The following is a 20,638-nucleotide window of genomic DNA, read 5'->3' on the forward strand; positions in this document are numbered from 1 at the left end:
CAGTTTTCGTCATGTCATGGCTACCTAAAGAAGAAGAAAAAATTGTTTCACATGATACATGCATAATTGACATCTAATTCTCTTTATCTTGTGCTTTGTAAGGAATTTTAAAATAATATTTGTGCATAGCTAGGACTGGATGCGGTTTGAATAATACTTGGTCTTAGTCTAGAGTGGTTGCAATTCAAATAATACTCATGTTTAGTGAAGAGAACTTAAGGTCAAAAGAATGCTCGTGTTTAGCCAAAAGTGACTGAGTAATTCTTATATCTTTGTAGTGGCAATTTTTGTTAGTAGAACTTTAATCATGTCAATTAAGAACTAGACTTAGTATGGGCTATGAGACCAACTAATATAAAAATAATTTATGTAAATATCTATTAACCCTTATCTTTTACATTAGATGTTATTAATATGTTACTAATCAAACTAGTAGAGTTTTGTGCAAACAATATTAGAAATAGGTAATTTTAGATAGTATATATGTCATATTGAAATTGTATCTAACAACCCTTTATCAGACACAGTCCTTTAAGAAACTTGCTTGACGGTGTTTGTTCAACACTAAATTTTGTCTGTTCACATCTATCAGATGAAGCTTTAAAAAAATTAAAATTTATAAATACACAAATCCTCTCTTGTGTTCTTGCCCTATTTTTCACACATAGAAACACGATAACCACTTATCTAAAGAGAAATCATGATAGGTGCAAATTGAAGAGAATGAGGACAAAAATGAAAAAAGCAAACGAAGAGCAAAGAAAAACAAGGATGAAAAAATCTTGTGATCTTTATGCCTTGGCTGATAAAACAGCCTTTTTTTCCTCTTAATTCTCAACTCTATTTTATGCCAAATGAATAAAGAAATAATCCAAAGCTATTTATACATAAGTCACAAATGTCAATCTATTGAGTGGATCTCAAATCGATGAGCCTTGTTAAAGTCACCTTGTCATCACCTTAATTTCATTGAGTGAATTCACTCTATAGAGCAATGAATTATGGCATTTAACAAGTCATATTCATTGAGTGCATTTCAGTGTCCTAAGCAAATTAGTTTTAGATGCAAAACCTTAGACTTTTAGGTGCATAGCTCAAAAGAATTGGGTGAATTCAAAATGGCTAAACAAATTTTGAAGTGTTAAACAAATTATACATAAAAGCTTCTATATTCATTATGCATAATTTCCCTAAGCAAAAGTAAAATGGTTGAATGATTTTTCTATAGTAAAGCAAACATTCAGAAATTGATAGAGATGTGAGAATGAGCAAGGACAAGGATCCACTTGAAGAACTTTAAGGACCTATGACACGAGCTAGAGCAAGGAAAGCAAAAGAATCTCTATAGTAAGTGTTGTCCATTTTAGTTCAATACAAGACTAAGTTTCAATGAGAAAAGACCAAGGTTGCGAATTGCATCATGGCTCAAATGGAGAATGACTAATATACCAATGTGATGCAGTTCCTTTTAAGTTATTAATTTGTTTAAATAAGGAGCTAATGATTTGTAAAATTGGCTGACCAAATTATGTTTTGGTTTAACCAATTAATGAACTTTAGTTTTACTTTATTTTCAAGTTGTAATAAGAGCTCATTTGCTAACTTAAGAATCAGCCTTTGGGAGACCAAGAGGGATGCATAGCCTAATGCTTTTTGGGGTGAATTTTGGGCTGCCAAATTTGTAGTTACAATCAGCCACTAAGTAGTGGGGTCATTAATAGCTTAAATGGGATGTAATTGTAATTTATGGGTCTTTTGTAATTTTGATGGTTAAAGCTTCTATACAAGCTAAACCATTTTTACCAATGGAGACAAGTTAAGTTTTATTCAGAAAATTAAAGTTTATCTCTTTTATTTTAGTGAGAGTGATTCTCCTAAGTTCTTGAGTGATTCAAGAACCTTTGGCTATATCAAAGGACTTTCCCCTCCTTTCCTTCCACCTTTCATATTCACATCTTCTTCTTTCACCCGAAATCAAAAACTCACTTCTGTCTAGATTTATCACGTGGTTATAACTCTCGTTCTACACATCCAAAATTAGTGTTTCTTAAACCTAAATTATAGTTCAGAAGGTGAACTTTTATCTCATTTTGGAATCACATCAATTGGAGTTCTACAACTCGAGATATCGATGTTTCCAATATATTGTCCAGACTAGAATCCCAACATCTTTCTAATCCACCTTTTCACTAAGTTTTAAGTTTCCTAACCCTAAAGATCCTAAGTCGACCCTTGTGCAAATGGGGTTCACATCAGAAATTGAGTTTAAAAAATGTTAAGTTACTTTCTTATTACCTAATATGCTAAACAAAAATTTTAAATGTTACAACATGTAGGAAAATAATCATCAAAAGTAATCTATACATACAATTTTAATGTAATTTTTTAAAGGTGACCAAAATATTAAGTACTCTTATGTAAAATGTTAAAAATGGAATAATAAAGCAAGCATATATGTTCTTGTTTCCTAATTTATTATATTTAATATTTAAAATGCAAATTGTTCTTGCTTAAGCTAATGGAGCTGACAGAAACACTTAACTTGGTCTCTCTTTTCGTTGGTATATAAGGTAAGTAATGTTTGGTCTCCTTATCTTAGGGTAATCTCTTATTTATAAGCACCAATTCCCTTGGTCTCGTGCCACTACGGTTGTATGCCTTACTATCTTGCCATTAGCAGAACTACCTCTACATTACGCAGCGCCAATGTAAGGAGTGGTGTAAACTGCCTAAAGTGAGAAGGCATGAGGTCGTCCTTAAATTTATGTCTTCTTGACCTACAAGATCAATGATCACCTTGAGGCCGACATACTAAATGACATGTGACTTATGTACAATCATAACAGACGATCCACAAATACTTGACATTTCTTCATGATTTGTCTTCTACATTTACATTCATCACAATTTTATGATTATTATGTCATTTTTATATTTATTCAAACATTTTCCATTAATTTTAAACAATTTAATTCCATTATTTCATTTCTTAGTCAAACCATTTTAATTTTGTAACATTTCATTTTATCAAAAGTAAAGGGACCGATCAATTTTATTATATTGGAGACCTTTTAAAATTGAGTTTAAAAGAAGTTAACTTACCTTTTTATCTAATATCCTAAGCAATGTTTATATGTTACATGACATAGGAAAATAATGCTAAAAATAATGTATATCATGTTATAAAATAAAACTAATAACAGAGAGAAAAATAGAAGAAAAAAAATAGAGAATGAGAGAATAAGAAGCAACTTATGTGTCTTATTACTGATAGGAAGAGTCTTATTTACAAATACAACATGGTAACCCATAAAGGATATAAATCAAATAGTTAATACAAAATATTACATAAAGAGTAATGAATCATATGACTGCCAATCATATCAATCATATAAGTAATTGCATCAAATCAATGGATGATCATTAATTCATAACACTCCCCATTTGGTGTCTATCGATAAAAGAATGTGTCTCGTTAAAACCTTACTTGGAAAAACCCTTTGGGATAAAATCCTAGTGAAGGAAAAAGAGTACATCATTCTATATAATATTGTTCTTTACATCTTCTATTTCTCCCCCTCATGTAAATTTACATCATTAAGATGACAAAGTCTAATTTTGTGAACCAATTGCTCAAAAGTTTTCCTTGGCAAAGACGTTGTAAATAAATCTACTAGATTTTCACATGAGCGAACCTTTTGGATCTCTACATCACCATTTCCTTGAAGATCATGAGTGAAAAAGAATTTTGGAAGAATATGTTTTATTTTATCTCCTTTAATATATTCTTCTTTCAATTGAACAATGCATGCACTATTGTCTTCATATATGGTTGTTGATTTCATTTTTCCCGAGGATACACCACAAGTTTGTTGCGCATGTTGAATTATAGACCTTAACCAAACACATTCATGACTTGCCTCATGTAATGCTAAATTTTTTGCATGATTTGACGATGTTGTTATTATTGTTTGTTTCACATATCGCCATGAAATCGTTGTGCCATGACATGTGATTAAATATCCTATTTGTGATAGACCATTATGAGGATCTGATAGATAACCTACATCTGCATAATCCATTAGATTTGAATTTGAATCATTTGGGTAAAATAAGCACTACAAAAAAATCCAATTTTTCTACAAACAAAATCTGTATGTAAAGCCTTAAATTCATATGTAATTGAATAATTCAGATGGATTATATACGGAAGAAAATTCGTATGTAAAACAGGCATAGGTAATATGGAAAATATTTTGTATCTAATGTTACATACAGAATAAATATATATGTAACAGATGAGGTCATTACCCACAAAACAAATCTGTATGTAACAGATGAGAACATTATATACCGAAATAGATTTGTATGTAATAATTTAGATTTTACCCTTGAAATAAATCTATATGTAATTGATGAGTGACATTTCCCATGGAGAGATCCATATGTAACCTATTTCCTAATGGATGCTTTTAACAACATATCCTTCAACATAACCATGTAAATTATCTAAGATGAGGAGTACCTCCTCCTTCATCCCTTAAATAAATTAGCTCATCTCTTTCCTCTAATATCTCTCTTATTAAACTTAGAATTCAACTATACGATGTAAACTTGCAAACAATAAGGTTAGCAAAATACTAATTAAGTATATGTTGTACTAAATCTATTTAACTCATTGCTTTGGCATATTAAGCCATAACTAAAGTTGGTGTGCACAATCAAAGGAGAAAAAGTTCATTTTACATGAAAAGTCCCATTCTCCATATGTTAAACAGAGAATCCATAGAAATTTTAGACAAAAAGGGTACTATTTCCTACATTGAGTAATTGGGTGCAAAGTTCTAAATACAAAATTGTTCAATTCCTATGAAAAACTAAAAGCATACTATTTTGATAATTTCTAAGAGAGATTGAGGAATTAACTATAGAAAACTATACTATAATCATTAAATACTACCTCGGGCTCCTTATGAACAGGCTAAAGTTCCATTAAGAAAGTTACATAATTCATGTAGTTCATACCATGTTATTTAATTTTCTTTGCAGGCCATGCCTTCACCCCTCAATTTTGAGTCCATAACTTATGCAACTATAGTGAATCGGTTAAGAAAATCACATTTAACAATATTTTGGATGTAAATAATATCAAATTTATGATGAGAAATTACAATCAAACTTCTTTTCAATAACATAATTGATGTAGCCATGAATTCTATGTGGAGTGAGTGTGTGGGGACAACATCAAATAAAATTTGGCTTAGACACTTTAGAACAAGAAGTTTAAATATCATATCTAGTCGATTTAGTCCCCCTCAAAAATAAGCAAGCGCACAAACTGTAATATGAGAAACTAAAGGCCATCATTCATTTAAAGTTAGATGAATTTATGAGGCAAATCAAAACCAATAACAAGTGTATCCTTGTTTTCTCACTTTACACGCTTGTTAGCTTTAGAAGAGCTAGATCCATAATATTATGTCTAACCATCAAACAAATTGAATTAAAATTACAAGCTCATGCAAAAACTTACAAAACGTAAATTTTGCAATTTTCCTTTAGTTTTAAGGTTGTCAACATCTCGATCAAGTTGTTGCTTCCAAGATGCTAGAAGTGCTTCATCGCCTAACAAACACAAATCTCGCCAGGATAGACTTTAAACAATGACTTTGATATCATGTTAAAAAGTGGACTTTAAGCCTAACTTAATCTCACAAAATTGGCTTGTAAGGTGAGGTTTGCACCACATTTTTATTTTTCTTTATTTTCACATTATTGTTCCACTTATAGTGATAAAATGTGTATTTTTGTATATAACCATGTCCACAATCATGATTCTTAGCATGACCACAACCACAACCAAGGCTATAACTATGACCATAAAAATATAAATAAGAAATATTGTTGCATTCACTTCTAGGAATGGAGCAGAACCAGTTGGACGGATCTCATGATTTTTCATCAAAAGTTTTATTACTTAGCTCAACCATACAAAGACATGAAATAAATTCAGAATATTTGTGAAATCTCTGTTCACAATATTGTTCTCGGAGGAGCAAATTAGTTGATCAGATGCTTTATTTCTTTATTTAATGGTATCATCAATATCCATTGCATCTAAATATATTTCAACATTTAATATAAATAATTTTTCCTTGTAATATCAAGGGTCACCAATCCCACAAATTCAAAATTTGTAGGATTTGACATATTTAGAATTAGCATACACATAATAGTAATAATAGTAATAATATTAATATTAATAATAATAATAATAATAATAATAATAATAATTTGAGATTAAGATTAACAAAGTCAAACCATTCTTATGACAAAAATAATAATATAAATTAAAATTATAAATGAAGAAAGGATTAGAAAAAGTCCAGATCAAGACACACAAACCATTGTCCTTAGAGAGCTGATAACATGTTATAAAATAAAGCTAATAAGAGATAGAAGAATAGAAGAAAAATAGAGAATGAGAGAATAAGGAGCAACTTATGTGTTTTATTACGGGTAGGAAGAGTCCTAATTATAAATACAACATAATAATCCATAAAAGATATAAATCAAATAGTTAATATAAGATATTACATAAAAAGTAATGAATAATTTGAGTATCAATTATATCAATCACAAGAGTAATTGTACCAAATCAATAAAAGACCATTAATTCATAACATATCATAAAATTTTGGTAAAATGTTTTAAAAGTGTTATTATACATGCACTCTTTTGTAAAGTAAAAAAAGTGGGAATAATAAAGGAATTAACAATACTCTTGTTTAGTAACTTCGAATTTCATATGAAAATACTTAATATTTTTGTTCAGTTTGTAATTTGGCTTTAACTCAAATCTTCTCCATTATTCAAACGGTTTAAATCAATTATTTAATGAGAAATGTTTTTTATGTCTATTTCAATCACCTGACACTCACTTAAACTTTTAAGAGTAATTTTTAATTGTAATATTAGTAAAGAAGATGAAAGATAAATAGTAAAAATGTGAATGTGAAGTTAGTGTAAAAAATTATAAAGTGTCAAATAATGAACCTTATTTCATTTCTTAGTGACACCTTTTCAATTTTTGTACCATTTCATTTCAATGTAGCTTTATTTTATAAGAAATAATGTTGTTGATATTCTTTTTGCCTGGTTTATATCATTCAAATTGAATTTTTTTTATCGATAATTTAAACAGAAAAAAACTCCACAACTAATTAAGATATTGTTTGAAAGTCCATAAAAAAACAATCACATCTTTAGCAGGAAAAACCTTATATGAAGACTTAGTGAGCTTTTGGACCCTGTGGCAGTTTGTCTCATTTGATTCCATATGGTAAGGATGTACCCATTTAACATGTCTATCTGGGAAGGTGAGTATCCAAATTCGATTCACATGTCAAAATTTGTATTTATCTTATTATTTTGTTTCTCTATTTTATAGTAGTATTATACTTGTCTTCCCATTTATTTTCATCTTTTCATCCATCCTAAATCCCATTTATTATAGTAGCACAAACAGAAATGGTGCAACAAAAAAAATGAAAAGAATGAGAGAAAAGGTGTGAAAGTGATATCCATTCTGAATTGAAAGTTGATTTCATTTATCCTGTGTACAAACAAAAGCAAAAACAATTCACAAGACCACTCTGCATCTTCTAATAAAATAAGAGCATCACCAAAGCAAAACAATAGTTCATGATTTCAACATGCAGGCTACGTGCATTGCACTGCTCCGCACAGCACGCCTTAACTAATTTCCTTTGAGCATTATACATCATCTTCATCCATCTTCTTCTTCTTCTTCTTCTTCTTCTGCTGTTTTGGACTTTTATTTACTTTTGCTTCACAGTAAAATTGAAAAAATATACGTAATATAAAGTAAAGATGAAAGTGGGGTAAAACGATATGTACTGTGTGGAGGGAGAATTTGGCAGGTTGGTTAATTATGTTCTCCTTTTTCCGATTGACTGGTGAGGCTTCCCTTCAAACAACTCATCAATGTAAGTCTCAATGTCTTCAGCTTGGTACTTTATATACTTCTCTGTCTGTCTCCCTGGGTCAAAAGTCTGGGCGAACCTCGCAACGAATGATCGGTATGCAGGGATAATCACTGCAGAGATGGAAACCCTCAGCTCCGACTGAAGCTGCTCGTCCTTCACCACCCACGAGCTCTGCGTCTTGAGAATATCGTCGAACAAAGAGTTGAAGCTCTTGAACCTCTCCTTCAGCACCGGCTTGTGAACCTTCCCATTCACGGCCAACCCTTCGTGGCTCAGACACTGCAGCACCCTGTTCCACGTCTCCCTCTGGTAGTTCTTGTGGTAGTTTCTCAGCTCCGAGGACTTCTTCCTGATCCAGTTGTCGCCCATCACCTTGCTCATCTCGCTAGAACTCTTTATCTTCTGCAGCATGTACCTCCCATTGTTCATCATGAAGAAGTTGCTCAGCGCCACCTCTTTGTACAGACGCGCCTTCCCCTCCAGGCTCGAGTCTAGCAGGTCCATCACCCTCAACGCCTGTTTTGCGAATGGAGACGGTGTTTCCTCATTCTTCTGCTCTGCATTCTTGCTTGTGGAACCCGCACGGTCCCTCTTCGTGTGCTCCATGAAAACCTGCTCTAATGTTTTCTTGTAGTCCCCTGCTATGTTTAGATAGTTCATGATGTAGCGTGTGAGGGGGTGCACTGCGCCACCTGGGACGGCGCTTTTCGCTGTCTCCGATTTAATCTGGTTCTCTAGGTCGCAGAAGATGTGGATGGATGCCTCCCCAAGTCTGGACCTGGCATGGTTCATCTCTGTCTTTATCTCCTCGCTGGACTCCTCTGGAAAGAGTCTGGCCACGCTGGGGATCACCTCGTAGAGGCCCTCGTACATGTCCAGGAGCTTGAAGAGCTTCTCTCCGGCTCGCTTCGTCATGGCGGCGCCCTCCGCGAAGTTCAGAAGCTGAATCACAACGCCGCGGGAGAGGCTGCTGAAGAGTCCCACCGCCACGGCGTGGTTGTTTGTGAACACGGTCTCGGTCAGCTTCCTCTCGCCGGGGAAGTACACTGCCGCGTACTGCTTCAGCGTGTTGATCCAGGCGGGGATCATGTCCCTGGCCATCGTCTCCCACTGCATCTTCGTCACCATCTCGTCGATGCTGATCTTCTCTAACCCTAGCTTCTGGTTAATCTCCTCGAAGGCGCTCCTCCGCGAGATTATGTACACCTGGCAGCACTCCGATTCGTAGCCGCCGAATAACATCTCGCTGGCGATCTTGCTTAGGCCGGCCATTGTCTCCTCCGAGTACCCCGGGAAATTCGTGTCTTGTTCAAAACCATCTTGTTCTTGCGCCACCTCTTGCTGTTCAAATGCCGCCATGTGTTGTTTTCCTTTGGTATCGAAGCTGTTCTGATTATATCCTCCGGGATCCAATTCGGTTGGGATTCTTGTTTCTTCCATCAGAAACCGGAAGTCCTCCTCCAAATACGTCATCAAACGCTGGTGGATTGAGGAAATGCGGTTCATCATCGAGACTTGTGCACCGCTGATCTTCTCCGGTTCATGATCACGATAATTTCCAGTCACCAATGTCATCAGTTTTGAAAACCTGTTCGCGTTGTTCAACAACCACGAATCTTCCTCCGACACCTCACCCCATCTCGGTTTACCTTCACCCGCGTCGTATTTCATTATCTTCTCTTCAACGAGATCCAAGTACCTCTCAGTGAAGTCAGGAATCTCAAAGTTGTTCGCATTTCCATCGGTTCTTAGTCTCCTTGCGAATTGGTCAATCTCTTGAGCAAGTTTCTCGAGGCTTGGCGGAGTAGACGCGGCGGCTTCTTCTTTCTTATGTTCCTCCTCCGCCTGACCATGCCGCGTCGGGGACAACGTATTCGCTTGAGCGGCGGCACCACCAGGAGGATTAAGCGTGTCACCGGCGTTGTTATTATTCTCCATGACGACGGTTATGTTTTCCTCCTCAGCGAGAGAGATAAAAGAGAAAAAGTGTTTACAAGTGAGAGATGCGTATGCTGAGGAGAATCATACGTTTGTAGTCTTTTTTGATTTTAAAAAAATAATATAAAAATTGAATAGTTGTTTCTGTCCTTTTATTGTGAGGGTTGAGTGGTTGACCGTTGACGTTACTTTTTTTTTTTTCTCCTACGTCGTTTCGTTTGTGCTTCTCACTAACTACGGTTCGTTGAATTGATAGGGATGGGCAGTGAGAGAGAAAAAGAGAGATGAACCTTTCCGCTTTTATTATTGCCTTGTTTGTCGGAGGCGGTGCTTAATGCGCGCCACTCACCGCAACGAGCGGGTTCGGATCTCAATAATAAGACGCGATTCCGGGTCGGATCCAAACCCGATAAATCTCGATGCTACGCGTTATGCCAAACAAAGAGTGATTGAGATTTGAGACAACACTTCAGATCCGGCTTAACAGGGAGCTGAGTTAGCTGAACTTGATAACTTCCAAAAAAAAAATATCGAAATTGAACTGACAAAAATAGAGATAAAGATAGATAGATAGATAGAGAGAGAGAATGAGATATGGCGGAGGTAGAAAGAGGCGAATGCTGTTGCAACCGTTTCTGGTTCTGTGTGCGACGGTGACCGGTGTGGGATTGTTGATGCTGGCGCTGAGGCCGTTGGATCCTCCAATCACTGTCGATTTTCCCAGGGATGTCAAACTCGGAGATTCAAAGAGCTCGAGCTCCGATGGCGGCGGCACGGGCTTCGTCGGAGAGAAACCGTGTGCGACGGTGGAGGAAATGGGGAAGGATTTCGAAAATGGTGTTGTTGCGAATGAAACGTTGAGAGTGAGGAGAATTATCGAGGATCACTTCATCCTGAACGGTGCCTCCCTGTTCTGCGTTTGATTTACCATTTCTGCGGCTTATATTATTTAATAGCATGAATATCCTGCAGTGACTGTTTCTTTGAGTTTCTCTGTTTTGAGGAACGAATATCTATTGTTTCGAAGTTCCTCTTTTAAGGCGTGGAGGATTTAATTGAATATCAGGGGAGCTTGTTGGTACTTGGTAATGTCGTGTCCAAGTTTCTGTTGTTTGTTTTTATTGAATGTGCTACCTTTCTCAGAGTAAAGGAATGCTTGCATTTTAACATAACTTATTTAAGAAAGGGTCTCTTGTTATTTTAGGACAAATTATGGATAGTTTTAATACTACGTAGTTTTTGTGTTTGTGAGCATAAGGTGCCATTTTGGGTTTTAATTAATTGTTCTGTTTTCTAATAAGCCTTTATTTATAGTTACACTTATATCTAAAGTAACAAATGCATTATATTTCAGTAAAAACTTATAGAAACATTTCTAATGTTTTCAATCATCATACATCTAGTTTACTCTCAAGATTGCTCAGCTGTGAAAGTATGCACTTGCTTACGACTAGTAATTATCTAATCTATTTTTTCATCATTCAATTTTACATCCTGTTTTTTCTGAAAATTATATCAATTTATAATTTCGCACCTCTCAGTGAGATTCAATGCATAATGTGTGAATAGAAACCATGTACTTCTGCAAAAACAGTTCTTGAATCAGAAGATGTTGAAAATTTTGTTACAGGTGCTTCGAGAATCAGGGATTTGCCTCCGGAGCAGTTCTGTAGTCATGGATTTGTTCTGGGAAAGACTGCAGAGGCAGGTTTTGGGAACGAAATGTACAAGGTCTTAACTGCTGCAGCACTGAGTATAATGTTAAACCGGTCCTTGATCATTGGCCAAACCAGGCATATTGGTTCTTTCCCAAGCCTTTCTTTTTCATTTTTAAGAGTTAACATTTTTATGATGGATGCATGAAGTCCTAACTCGTAGTTTATTTTAGGGGTGGTTTGGTGGTATCCCTTTAAAAATGGGGCTCCAAACTCAGACTGTTTCTGCATGAAAAATTTGATTGAAAACTGATATCTGAATCACTCACCCTCAGTCTTAAGGAGATAATTTAGCTACCTTAAGAGCATTTGCTGGCTATGCTTGTTATATAATTTTTTAAGCTTGTGTTGACTTCTTGTTCCAAAAACAATTTGGCAATGGAAACCTATCTTTGTCATTTGACACATTAGATATGTGTACTTACAACCACTCAGATATGAAAAACTAGTTGTCTACCATTGACGGATTTGTGAAACTGCTTTCGTCTTGCAATTTATTGTCTGTAATTTGTCTTTCCATTATCTGATTTCCACCTTGGTTGTATATTTCAGAGGCAAATATCCTTTTGGTGATTACATTTCCTATTCCAACTTTACCTTTACAATGAATGAAATAAAACATCTGTGGAGACAAAATGGTTGTGGAACCAAATATGGGAGGCAACTGGTTATGAGGACTGATGATTTTGAAAAGCCAGCTCAAACAAATGTCCTCTGTAGCAATTGGAAGGAATGGAAGCAACCTATCATTTGGTAAAGTGACATGGTTTTTCTACTTGTTAGTCTTTCAAGCATCACGTAATGACTATGGACCTTATATTTTAGGTTTCAAGGAACCACAGATGCCGTGGCAGCTCAATTTTTCTTGAAAAATTTACACTCTCAGATGAGGAATGCCGCTTTGGATTTATTTGGAGATCCTCAAGTCCTGGGATCTCAACCAAATGTATTTGGAGAGATCATGAGGGTTCTCGTATCCCCTTCAAAAGATGTCGAGGCAGCTGTCAATTGGGTTATTGGTGGTGGGGAGAATCCTGACATCTCATTGCATATGCGGATGCTTATGAATAGGTAATATATAATTAAACACTAATATCATTGCATGATGAATGAAGCTGGTGAGGTATACTGTTATATGGTCATGTTTCTTGTTATGTATTTACCTGTTCAGTAAACTATTGAGTGAGCTATGTAGTAGCTTTAATAATAAGAATTGAAAATCAGAATCTATCTGATAATTGAATTGGAAAATGAAATCAAACACAGCATAATTAATTACATATATAAATTACATATAAATGTCCACAAACATATTAATTGCATTTGATATTCCTTCTCAACTTTATCTATTTCAACATGAATCAAATTATAATTTAGAATAGCAACTAATTGGCGTTGCTTTGGGATTGGTATCATTATTCTTGTTTGTTACCCAGGTCCTATACCCACACAAGAATACTGACCCTACTATATACATGTGTATAATGCTCATTCTCTTTTTTCCCTTTTTACAACTAACACGTCTATATCTTGTTTGTGGTCTTCACATGGCACTTATATATAAATTATATTACACGTGTGTATATGATAGCCAATTGATTTCGACATCAAGGCAATATCTATTTTTCTTTCTTTGAAATTGTTCAAAAGCTATGCCATTTAAAATGGTATCAGAATATGTGAAACTTATGCAACAGTCAAACCAATTGTTGGACACATTTTTGTCAGTTTCTCATACATATATATCCGAACCTCTCTTCATGACTAATTACTAGTTTTAGGTAATACTGTTAATGTAGTGTCGTGTCCGAGTTGGAGTTGGTACTGTATAACTAATTACTAATTTTAGGTAATACTATTAATGATTGTTATTTTAATTAACTGTTTTAAGGTAAAACAAACCTGATATTGATGATGTAAGGGGACAAGGTTATGATCATGGGCGCAATATGAAGGATGAAATCCAAGGAGTGCAAAAAAGATTGTTGAACGTAAATCTTATAGCATTTTATATATCATCCATAATTTGAACTTAGTTTTATGTGATATGGGATTTATGTTCGAGAATTATTTCTTTCTTGGATTTTTATAATGTATATATTATTATTTGCATCATCTATAAAACAATGAAAACTTCTTGAAGACAATGAAAGTAAATTTTATTCTAAATCATTATCTTAAAATCAATGAGAAAGTAGAATTGAAACTGTGAATATAATAAAATTTCAAGCACCAAAGTTGACATATTATTTAATTCAATTATCAAAATCTTGTTAACACATTAAATTAAAAAGTAAAGTTGCAACAACTTAGGAAATTGAAAATTTTGAATTTTTTTAGGAATGAATATTTGGTATGATATTTTGTTTGCTATTAATTCTCTGTAGTGAGATTCTACCATTTGATGATAGGTAAATGAATATTGGTATAGATAATTTAAGAGGCCTTATTTATTGTTTATTTAAAAAATTGTGGGGAAATTGATTTGCATCGACTTTGTTCTCTACCCAAAAAATGGCCATTGAAATGAACGTAAAGCTGAAATTTCGTGAAAAACGAAAAATCTTTAGAAAGTCATAATTTGATGAAAATGATTATGATGAGATGGCATAACACATTATTTTAAGAATATTTTTGTATTGAATATTTTCTTTAAATATCAGAACAATGAATTTCGTCTATTGAAACTTGATTTAAACAATTTTTACGATATGGAATCATTTTTTTAATTTTATTTGAAACTAAAAAATATAAATCTTTAAATGAGAAAATTAATTACAAAAATGTTATCTTAATCATGAAAAGTTTTCTAGTTTTAGTGAACATTCAGATATTAATGATCTTGATTTGTTTTTAGAATTGAAAGCATTAGGAGTATCCATCAGAAATATTAGACTTAGTAAAAAGATTGGATTCTTTGAACATGTGGAATCTAAATAGAGTCTCACTTGTAGACATTAGAACTAGTGAGAGTCTTAACAAATTAATTGATGCTTACTTAATTAATTTTGAGATATTTGTTTATAAATTAAATGAATAATAATCATATGATAACCAATGAAAAAATTGTCTATGAAAGAGTTGGAGAATTAATTATATTTATTTTTATTCTTTTCAAAACTACCACTGTTTTTATGCTTCTAACATTTCTGCAGATTCCTATAAGTGCTGTCTTAAGTGAAGTTTTTACTTGAATTTGTTGGGAAATGACTTGGTTTAACTAACTCTATCTATACTCTATTTTTATCAATTTTCTATGCAGCCGAATACTTGGTATGTGCACTAGACGATTAGTGCAGTGCTGCATTGCATTAGACAATTGGCTTTTGTTTGATTGTAAAACCACATGCTTATAAAGTATTATTAACTATAACAGTAACTGTGGAGAAAAGTTTCTTAAAATTAAAATTGCTTAAATCATATCTTAGATTAACAATGTTATAAGATAGATTGAATGGATTAATCATCCTATCTCTTTAAAGCGAAATGTTGGAATTGCTTGATTATAAAACTTTGATCTAAAAAAGCTAGAATATAAAGATTGATAATTCATATTATATTAAATTTCTTTAAAGGCTTTGCCTTAGCTCCAAAACTTTTATACACGGCCTGCCAAGAAGTCAAACAAAATAGTGCTAAGTTAAGTAGCAAATTTGTTTCCATATGTCCTCATCTCTTTGACACCTTTGAGTACCGTGTCCATTCAGCTACAAGGCAAATACGAAGAAAAGGTCTAAAGAATACACTTTAGATGCATAGACTCTCTGTCTGTTGAGGCACTAAAACGCCGTCTATTATGATATTTCTGTTTGAAGATATCAAATAATATAGCCTCTTGAATGGTTTAACCGTAACTTCAAATATAGAAATGTCATAAAAACCAAAAAGTAGAAAACGAAAGGCCTAGCCTTATAATAAAATAGCATTGCATGCATATCTGACGCATTATCTATGCAACATACCGAGTCTTCTGTTTATTCTTTTTTTGGGGGGATAGGAATGAGGTTCAACCTTCTCGCAGGATGTTCTTGACTGATTGATGCTTTTTCTGTCATTTTTTAAAGGTCCATCAGAGCAGTACAGGCTGCATTACATTGCATAAAAAAAGCCATAGAGAGTCAGCACCTAATGTCAAGACCAAAGGTGGTTGTGGTGTCAGATACACCTACTCTTGTTCAAAGTATCGTGCCCAACATTAGCGAATTCGCACAGGTAAGTTCTCAGTTCATGGTGTGAATCTTTTTGAGTACAACAATATGCCTCTCTTAATTTATTAGTGACATGGAAATCAGTGCTTTGAAATTAGAGCTGGGTATCTGCTGTAGTGAATAAATTTTCTTCATTAGCTAGTTTTTATTGCTTACTATCCGAACATGATGCAACTGGGGTGTCTTTTTGACCAGGTTCTTTATTTTGATTATGGAAAGTTCAAAGGAAATGTCTTCGAAGATTTGCCCAAGAAAGATTTTAGAGTGAAGGATTGGGGTCCAGCACCCAGATGGGTTGCTTTTGTGGATTTTTTTCTTGCATCTCGTGCCAAATATGCTGTTGTCTCTGGAGCTCATCGTCGTGTTGGAACTACATATGCTCAGTTAATCGCTGCACTGGCTGCAACACGCAATCTGGGTAAATGCACTGTCCTCATGTATCATTTTTTGTTTTTATTTGTTTCTTCGAATGCACCATTGAAGCATCTGCAAACTGTTATGTTCAGGAGAGAACTCGACTGGTTCAAGTTTTTCATTTTTGAGCAGTTTCCATAGTAATATTTTGAGTGAAGGTTTAAAGAATCAAGTTGGGTGGGGCCATGTGTGGAACAGATATGGTGGAGAGTTGAGTTGTCATAACCAGACGAATCAATGTGCTTTCACAGCAATTCTCCCTCCTGGTTGGTGGGACGGCCTAATGCAGTCTCCTATTCCAAAGGATATTAATCGTCTTGCTGCCTATGGCATTCGACTCTCTGCTCTGGGCGCAGTTGATTTCGATTCCCTTCAAAATCACTGTCTTTCAAGGAAAAATGTTGAGAGAACCATCACTTTCAATTTGTAGCCTTCGGAAGTCACATATCATTGTATTCTTTATGGTATTAAACATAATAATTTATTAGTATAGATTTTGTTGCGTCATTCCTTTTCTTTACCTTTTTAGTCCATCTTTTATCAATTTAAATGTAGTCCTACAAATTTAAGTTGTTCATCCGGTTAAATATAGAAAATGAGTAAAAGAAATAAATGAGATTCAGCTAGATTGTTAGTCTAGATGATGAAATCTTTAACATTTCATAAATAAGTTAGTAATCACTTCACAAAATAAATAAATATAATATTTACATAATTAAAAATAAATTAAATAAAACAAATATATAAATATAAAAGATAAATAAAATATTGTAACTATAAACAATAAAAATAATATTTTAAAAAATAAAATATAAGTAAATAAAATAATATATAATTTAAAATAAATAAAAATTAAATAATTCAACATGAGTTTTACAAAATTAATGTAAGAATAGTTTAACTTAACTCCATATCTTATAATTAAAAGTTAAATAAATAACACCATAAGAATTCGTTTAAATAATTAAAATTTACATATTCTTTTATCATATTTTCTTTCTTTCTTTTGTCATTTTTTTTTATTTGACGCTATCTTTGCTTTCACCATTAAACTTACTTTTTATTTCTGGTCCTATTCTTTGGCAGGATAATGACCTTAGATGCTTAAAGACTAACCTTATGTGTATGGTAGGGTGAAACCTATTGGCAATGGCTCTGCAGAGCAGTAGAGGTCACCACGTGTAAGCGTCAAGTGAATTTGATCTTATTATATTTATCCGGATAATTGAGTCATAGTGTCCTGCTTGCCATAACATGATTCAGTGTGCCTAATGTGTTGTATACTTGGAATTGTTTTAAGTACCTGATTGCTATAATATGTTCAAATGATTTTACACTAGCTTACCCTTTCATTTTCGTGTCTGTGCTTGTCTTTCTTTTCTTTTGCTATGATCACCTCTTGGTGGGAGCAGATGAGAGAAACGTTCAAGGTGGGTCTGGTGATAGTAGCGGTGCAGCTTAGAGTATCCTGTTTTTGGTGGCTCTTAGGAGCAGTTTCACGGCCATGGGGCCTTTTTGTAATAGTTGTCCTAGTGGCAACCCCCTTTATCAAACTGTTATATTGCCAACTTTTAGATTCTATTTTGTTCATGACATGGTAGTATGCCTAAGCTACCTTTTCCAGTACTCTTACAGATGACTGTATCGGTTAATTTTCTTATGCTTCCTCTTCATCTGATTGCTCCTTTAATATTATAATTTTGTGATACTTTATTGAGTAGATTTATTCTATTTAAATGAAATGTCACATACAACATGAGTTTTATAAAATTAATGTAAGAATAGTTTAACCTTAGTCCATATCTTATCTTAATTAGTAAAAGTTAAATAAGTAACACCTTAAGAATTCGTTTAAATGATTAAAATTTAACGATTCCTTTATCCATATTTTCTTTCTTTCTATTGTCATTTTTTTTCTTATTTAAAGTTATCTTTACTTTCACGATTAAACTTACTTTAAATTTTTGTCTCATATTTTTTTATTCTCTTTTACTAATCAGAATCTTATTTATATATATATATATATATATATATATATATATATATATATATATATATATATATATATATATATATATATATATATATTTAAACAAAAGTTTTTTGAATGCATGTTAAAAAATTCAATTTTAAATTTAATTTAAATCTATAAAATCAGTTTATAAAATAAAATTTATACACTATATACCAATTTATAAAATTAGATTTATATCCATAATTTCTATATATAAATACCAAAATAATGAAACAAATTAAAGTTATACAATAATTTATAAAATTAGATTTATATCCATAATTTCTATATATAAATACCAACATAATGAAACAAATTAAAGTTTAGAGAAAAAATAGTTTTTTAAAATGAAACTTCTATAAACATCTTTTCTACTTATAAACTTTGTTTAATAATGATATATTTAAATTCCATTTTAGATAGATCACCTCGACAATTCTCTAAATTCTTACATTTTTTAATTAATCTCACTAATCGATAACAAAAACAAAAAAAGTAAAAGTAAAATAAAAAGAAAATTTTATTTCTCGATTAGACGTTATCCGATTTTGAAAGAACGAAGTTACATATTTCTTAAATAAAATATTTTTTAAAATAACATTTTCTGTAAAAAGGGTTTTCATAATGAGACGACAATATAATATTGATAAACGAATAAATAAGATTTCATTTAGTTCAAAAGTAACTAGAATAGTTTATTTTTCATCTTAACCTTCCATTTTACTATAAATTGAATTAAATAATGAATTCATTTAATGTTTTCTCAAAAATATCCTTAATATTTCATTGCAAATTCTCGATCTTTTAGTTTATTAATATATATCTAATAATTATTTTTATAAAGACAAAATAGTAGACCCAAAATGTTTCTAATTCAAAACCAGACGTTCCACACAAAAATTTGGTTACTTTATCTGATTAAAAGTATTATTCATATATTAATTAGTTTTTAAATAATCTAAAATTGAAATTGTAAAATAAACATTGAACGTTTTAGAGGAGATGAGAAAGTAAATGAAGTTATGAAAAAAATTCGTATAATGAAAAGGAGAAAATGTAAAAAAGAATTTGAGTGGGAGTCTGTCAGACAACCCTGTAACCATCCCAGGTCTAATGACTGGGAACGATCCTCTACAGCCAAAGATGAGCCCAGTCCAGAGAATAAGCCCATCCAACCATTAATCACGCTCTGATCACAGGGTCATAGTTCATCCACCAGACTTCAGTTCCTGTCTCCTTAGAACTTAAGGATACAGAGGTACGAGCCTATAGAACAGATCCTGTTCAAGTAAGGTCGTGACTAGATGTATGAAGTCCGGCTTTATAAACATGTTCACTTTCCAAAACTCTTTCGATATGGGACTATAGTACCTGTTGGGACTTGCAATCTGAAGATGCTTTGGATGAGGTTATTTATTTTGATTGTGAAAAGTTGAAAGGAAATATGTTGGAAAGGAGATGGATTTATTTGTTGCATCTGGCGCCAGACGTGATGTTGAAACTACATCCATTATTTGTTCAAACATACCATTGAATAGAGACAGGAATTCCCTGTAAAATGAAGAAAATAAAAACAAACCTGAACTGAAACTTCATAAAAGGAACTCGGAAGAAAGAAGAAAATAAAAACAAACCTGAACTGAAACTTCATAAAAGGAACTCGGAAGAAAGAAAAAAAAATTTGTACCATTTCTCGATTTGTGCGTGTCATCCTTGCGCAGGGGCCATGCTAATCTTCTCTGTATTGTTCCGTTATAAAGATTGAGCTTTTGCAGTAATTATACGGTGTGGGACTCTAACGGGGCAGTAAGTGAAAGGAAATCAGTGTAGAGGAAGACGTAAAGGATTGAGTGCAGAGAGAGATATTCTTTAATGTATTTTTGGAACACAACAATAAGTTAAAACAAGATTTCACTGTAAACACTACTAACTTAGCTGCCTCATCATTACTCTCTGTCTTTTCCTTTTCATTTCACATTCTTTTATTTACTTACTCTTAATTACTTTTTCTCTTTGTATATGTATTAAAACATATTTTTTTATTTTTTCAGATGTTAATTACAAGAAGATGATGGTTAAAGCATCGCAGACTAAATAAAGTGAAAAGATAGAATTGTGAAGTTTGAAGAAAAGGTCACAGAGGACAGTAATCAATAGGTCTATGGACAGTAATCAATACGTCAAAATCAATTTTTACATTTATATTTAAATTTTAAATAAACATACTTCATCAATATAATTTTAATTCATAAAATTTTATTTATTTAATTTTAATCTTAAAATATAAATATAAACATTTTAATATAAATTAAAAATATTTAATAGAAAATGTATAACTTC

General features: G+C 32.8%; 1 protein-coding gene, 1 long non-coding RNA gene, 2 other non-coding genes and 1 pseudogene across 4 annotated transcripts; 1 reads left to right on the plus strand and 4 right to left on the minus strand.

Moving 5' to 3' along the window:
- Positions 1 to 7,582: 7,582 nt before the first annotated feature.
- On the minus strand, positions 7,583 to 10,209 carry LOC114191571 (exocyst complex component EXO70C2 pseudogene; annotated as a pseudogene).
- A 91-nt stretch (positions 10,210 to 10,300) lies between these two features.
- LOC114191580 (uncharacterized) lies at positions 10,301 to 16,791 on the plus strand. Its single transcript, XM_028080834.2, has 7 exons — positions 10,301 to 10,847; positions 11,578 to 11,740; positions 12,215 to 12,415; positions 12,488 to 12,733; positions 15,727 to 15,874; positions 16,066 to 16,288; positions 16,377 to 16,791. Exons 1-7 carry the CDS (start codon positions 10,535 to 10,537, stop codon positions 16,712 to 16,714), a joined length of 1,632 nt encoding a protein of 543 aa, XP_027936635.1. The 5' UTR covers positions 10,301 to 10,534; the 3' UTR covers positions 16,715 to 16,791.
- Positions 16,792 to 19,375: 2,584 nt separating this feature from the next.
- On the minus strand, positions 19,376 to 19,596 carry LOC114165441 (small nucleolar RNA U3). Its single transcript, XR_003599709.1, has one exon. It is a non-coding gene; the product is annotated as a small nucleolar RNA U3 (small nucleolar RNA).
- On the minus strand, positions 19,376 to 20,123 carry LOC114163881 (uncharacterized). Its single transcript, XR_014993071.1, has 2 exons — positions 19,933 to 20,123; positions 19,376 to 19,877 (listed from the first exon to the last, which is right to left on the minus strand). It is a non-coding gene; the product is annotated as an uncharacterized LOC114163881 (long non-coding RNA).
- Positions 19,974 to 20,078, minus strand: LOC114165538 (U6 spliceosomal RNA). Its single transcript, XR_003599728.2, has one exon. It is a non-coding gene; the product is annotated as a U6 spliceosomal RNA (small nuclear RNA).
- Positions 20,124 to 20,638: the final 515 nt, after the last annotated feature.

This window comes from Vigna unguiculata, chromosome 1 (assembly GCF_037176805.1).
Source record: "Vigna unguiculata cultivar grain cowpea cultivar isolate G323 ecotype 2 chromosome 1, ASM3717680v1, whole genome shotgun sequence".
Taxonomy (NCBI): domain Eukaryota; kingdom Viridiplantae; phylum Streptophyta; class Magnoliopsida; order Fabales; family Fabaceae; genus Vigna; species Vigna unguiculata.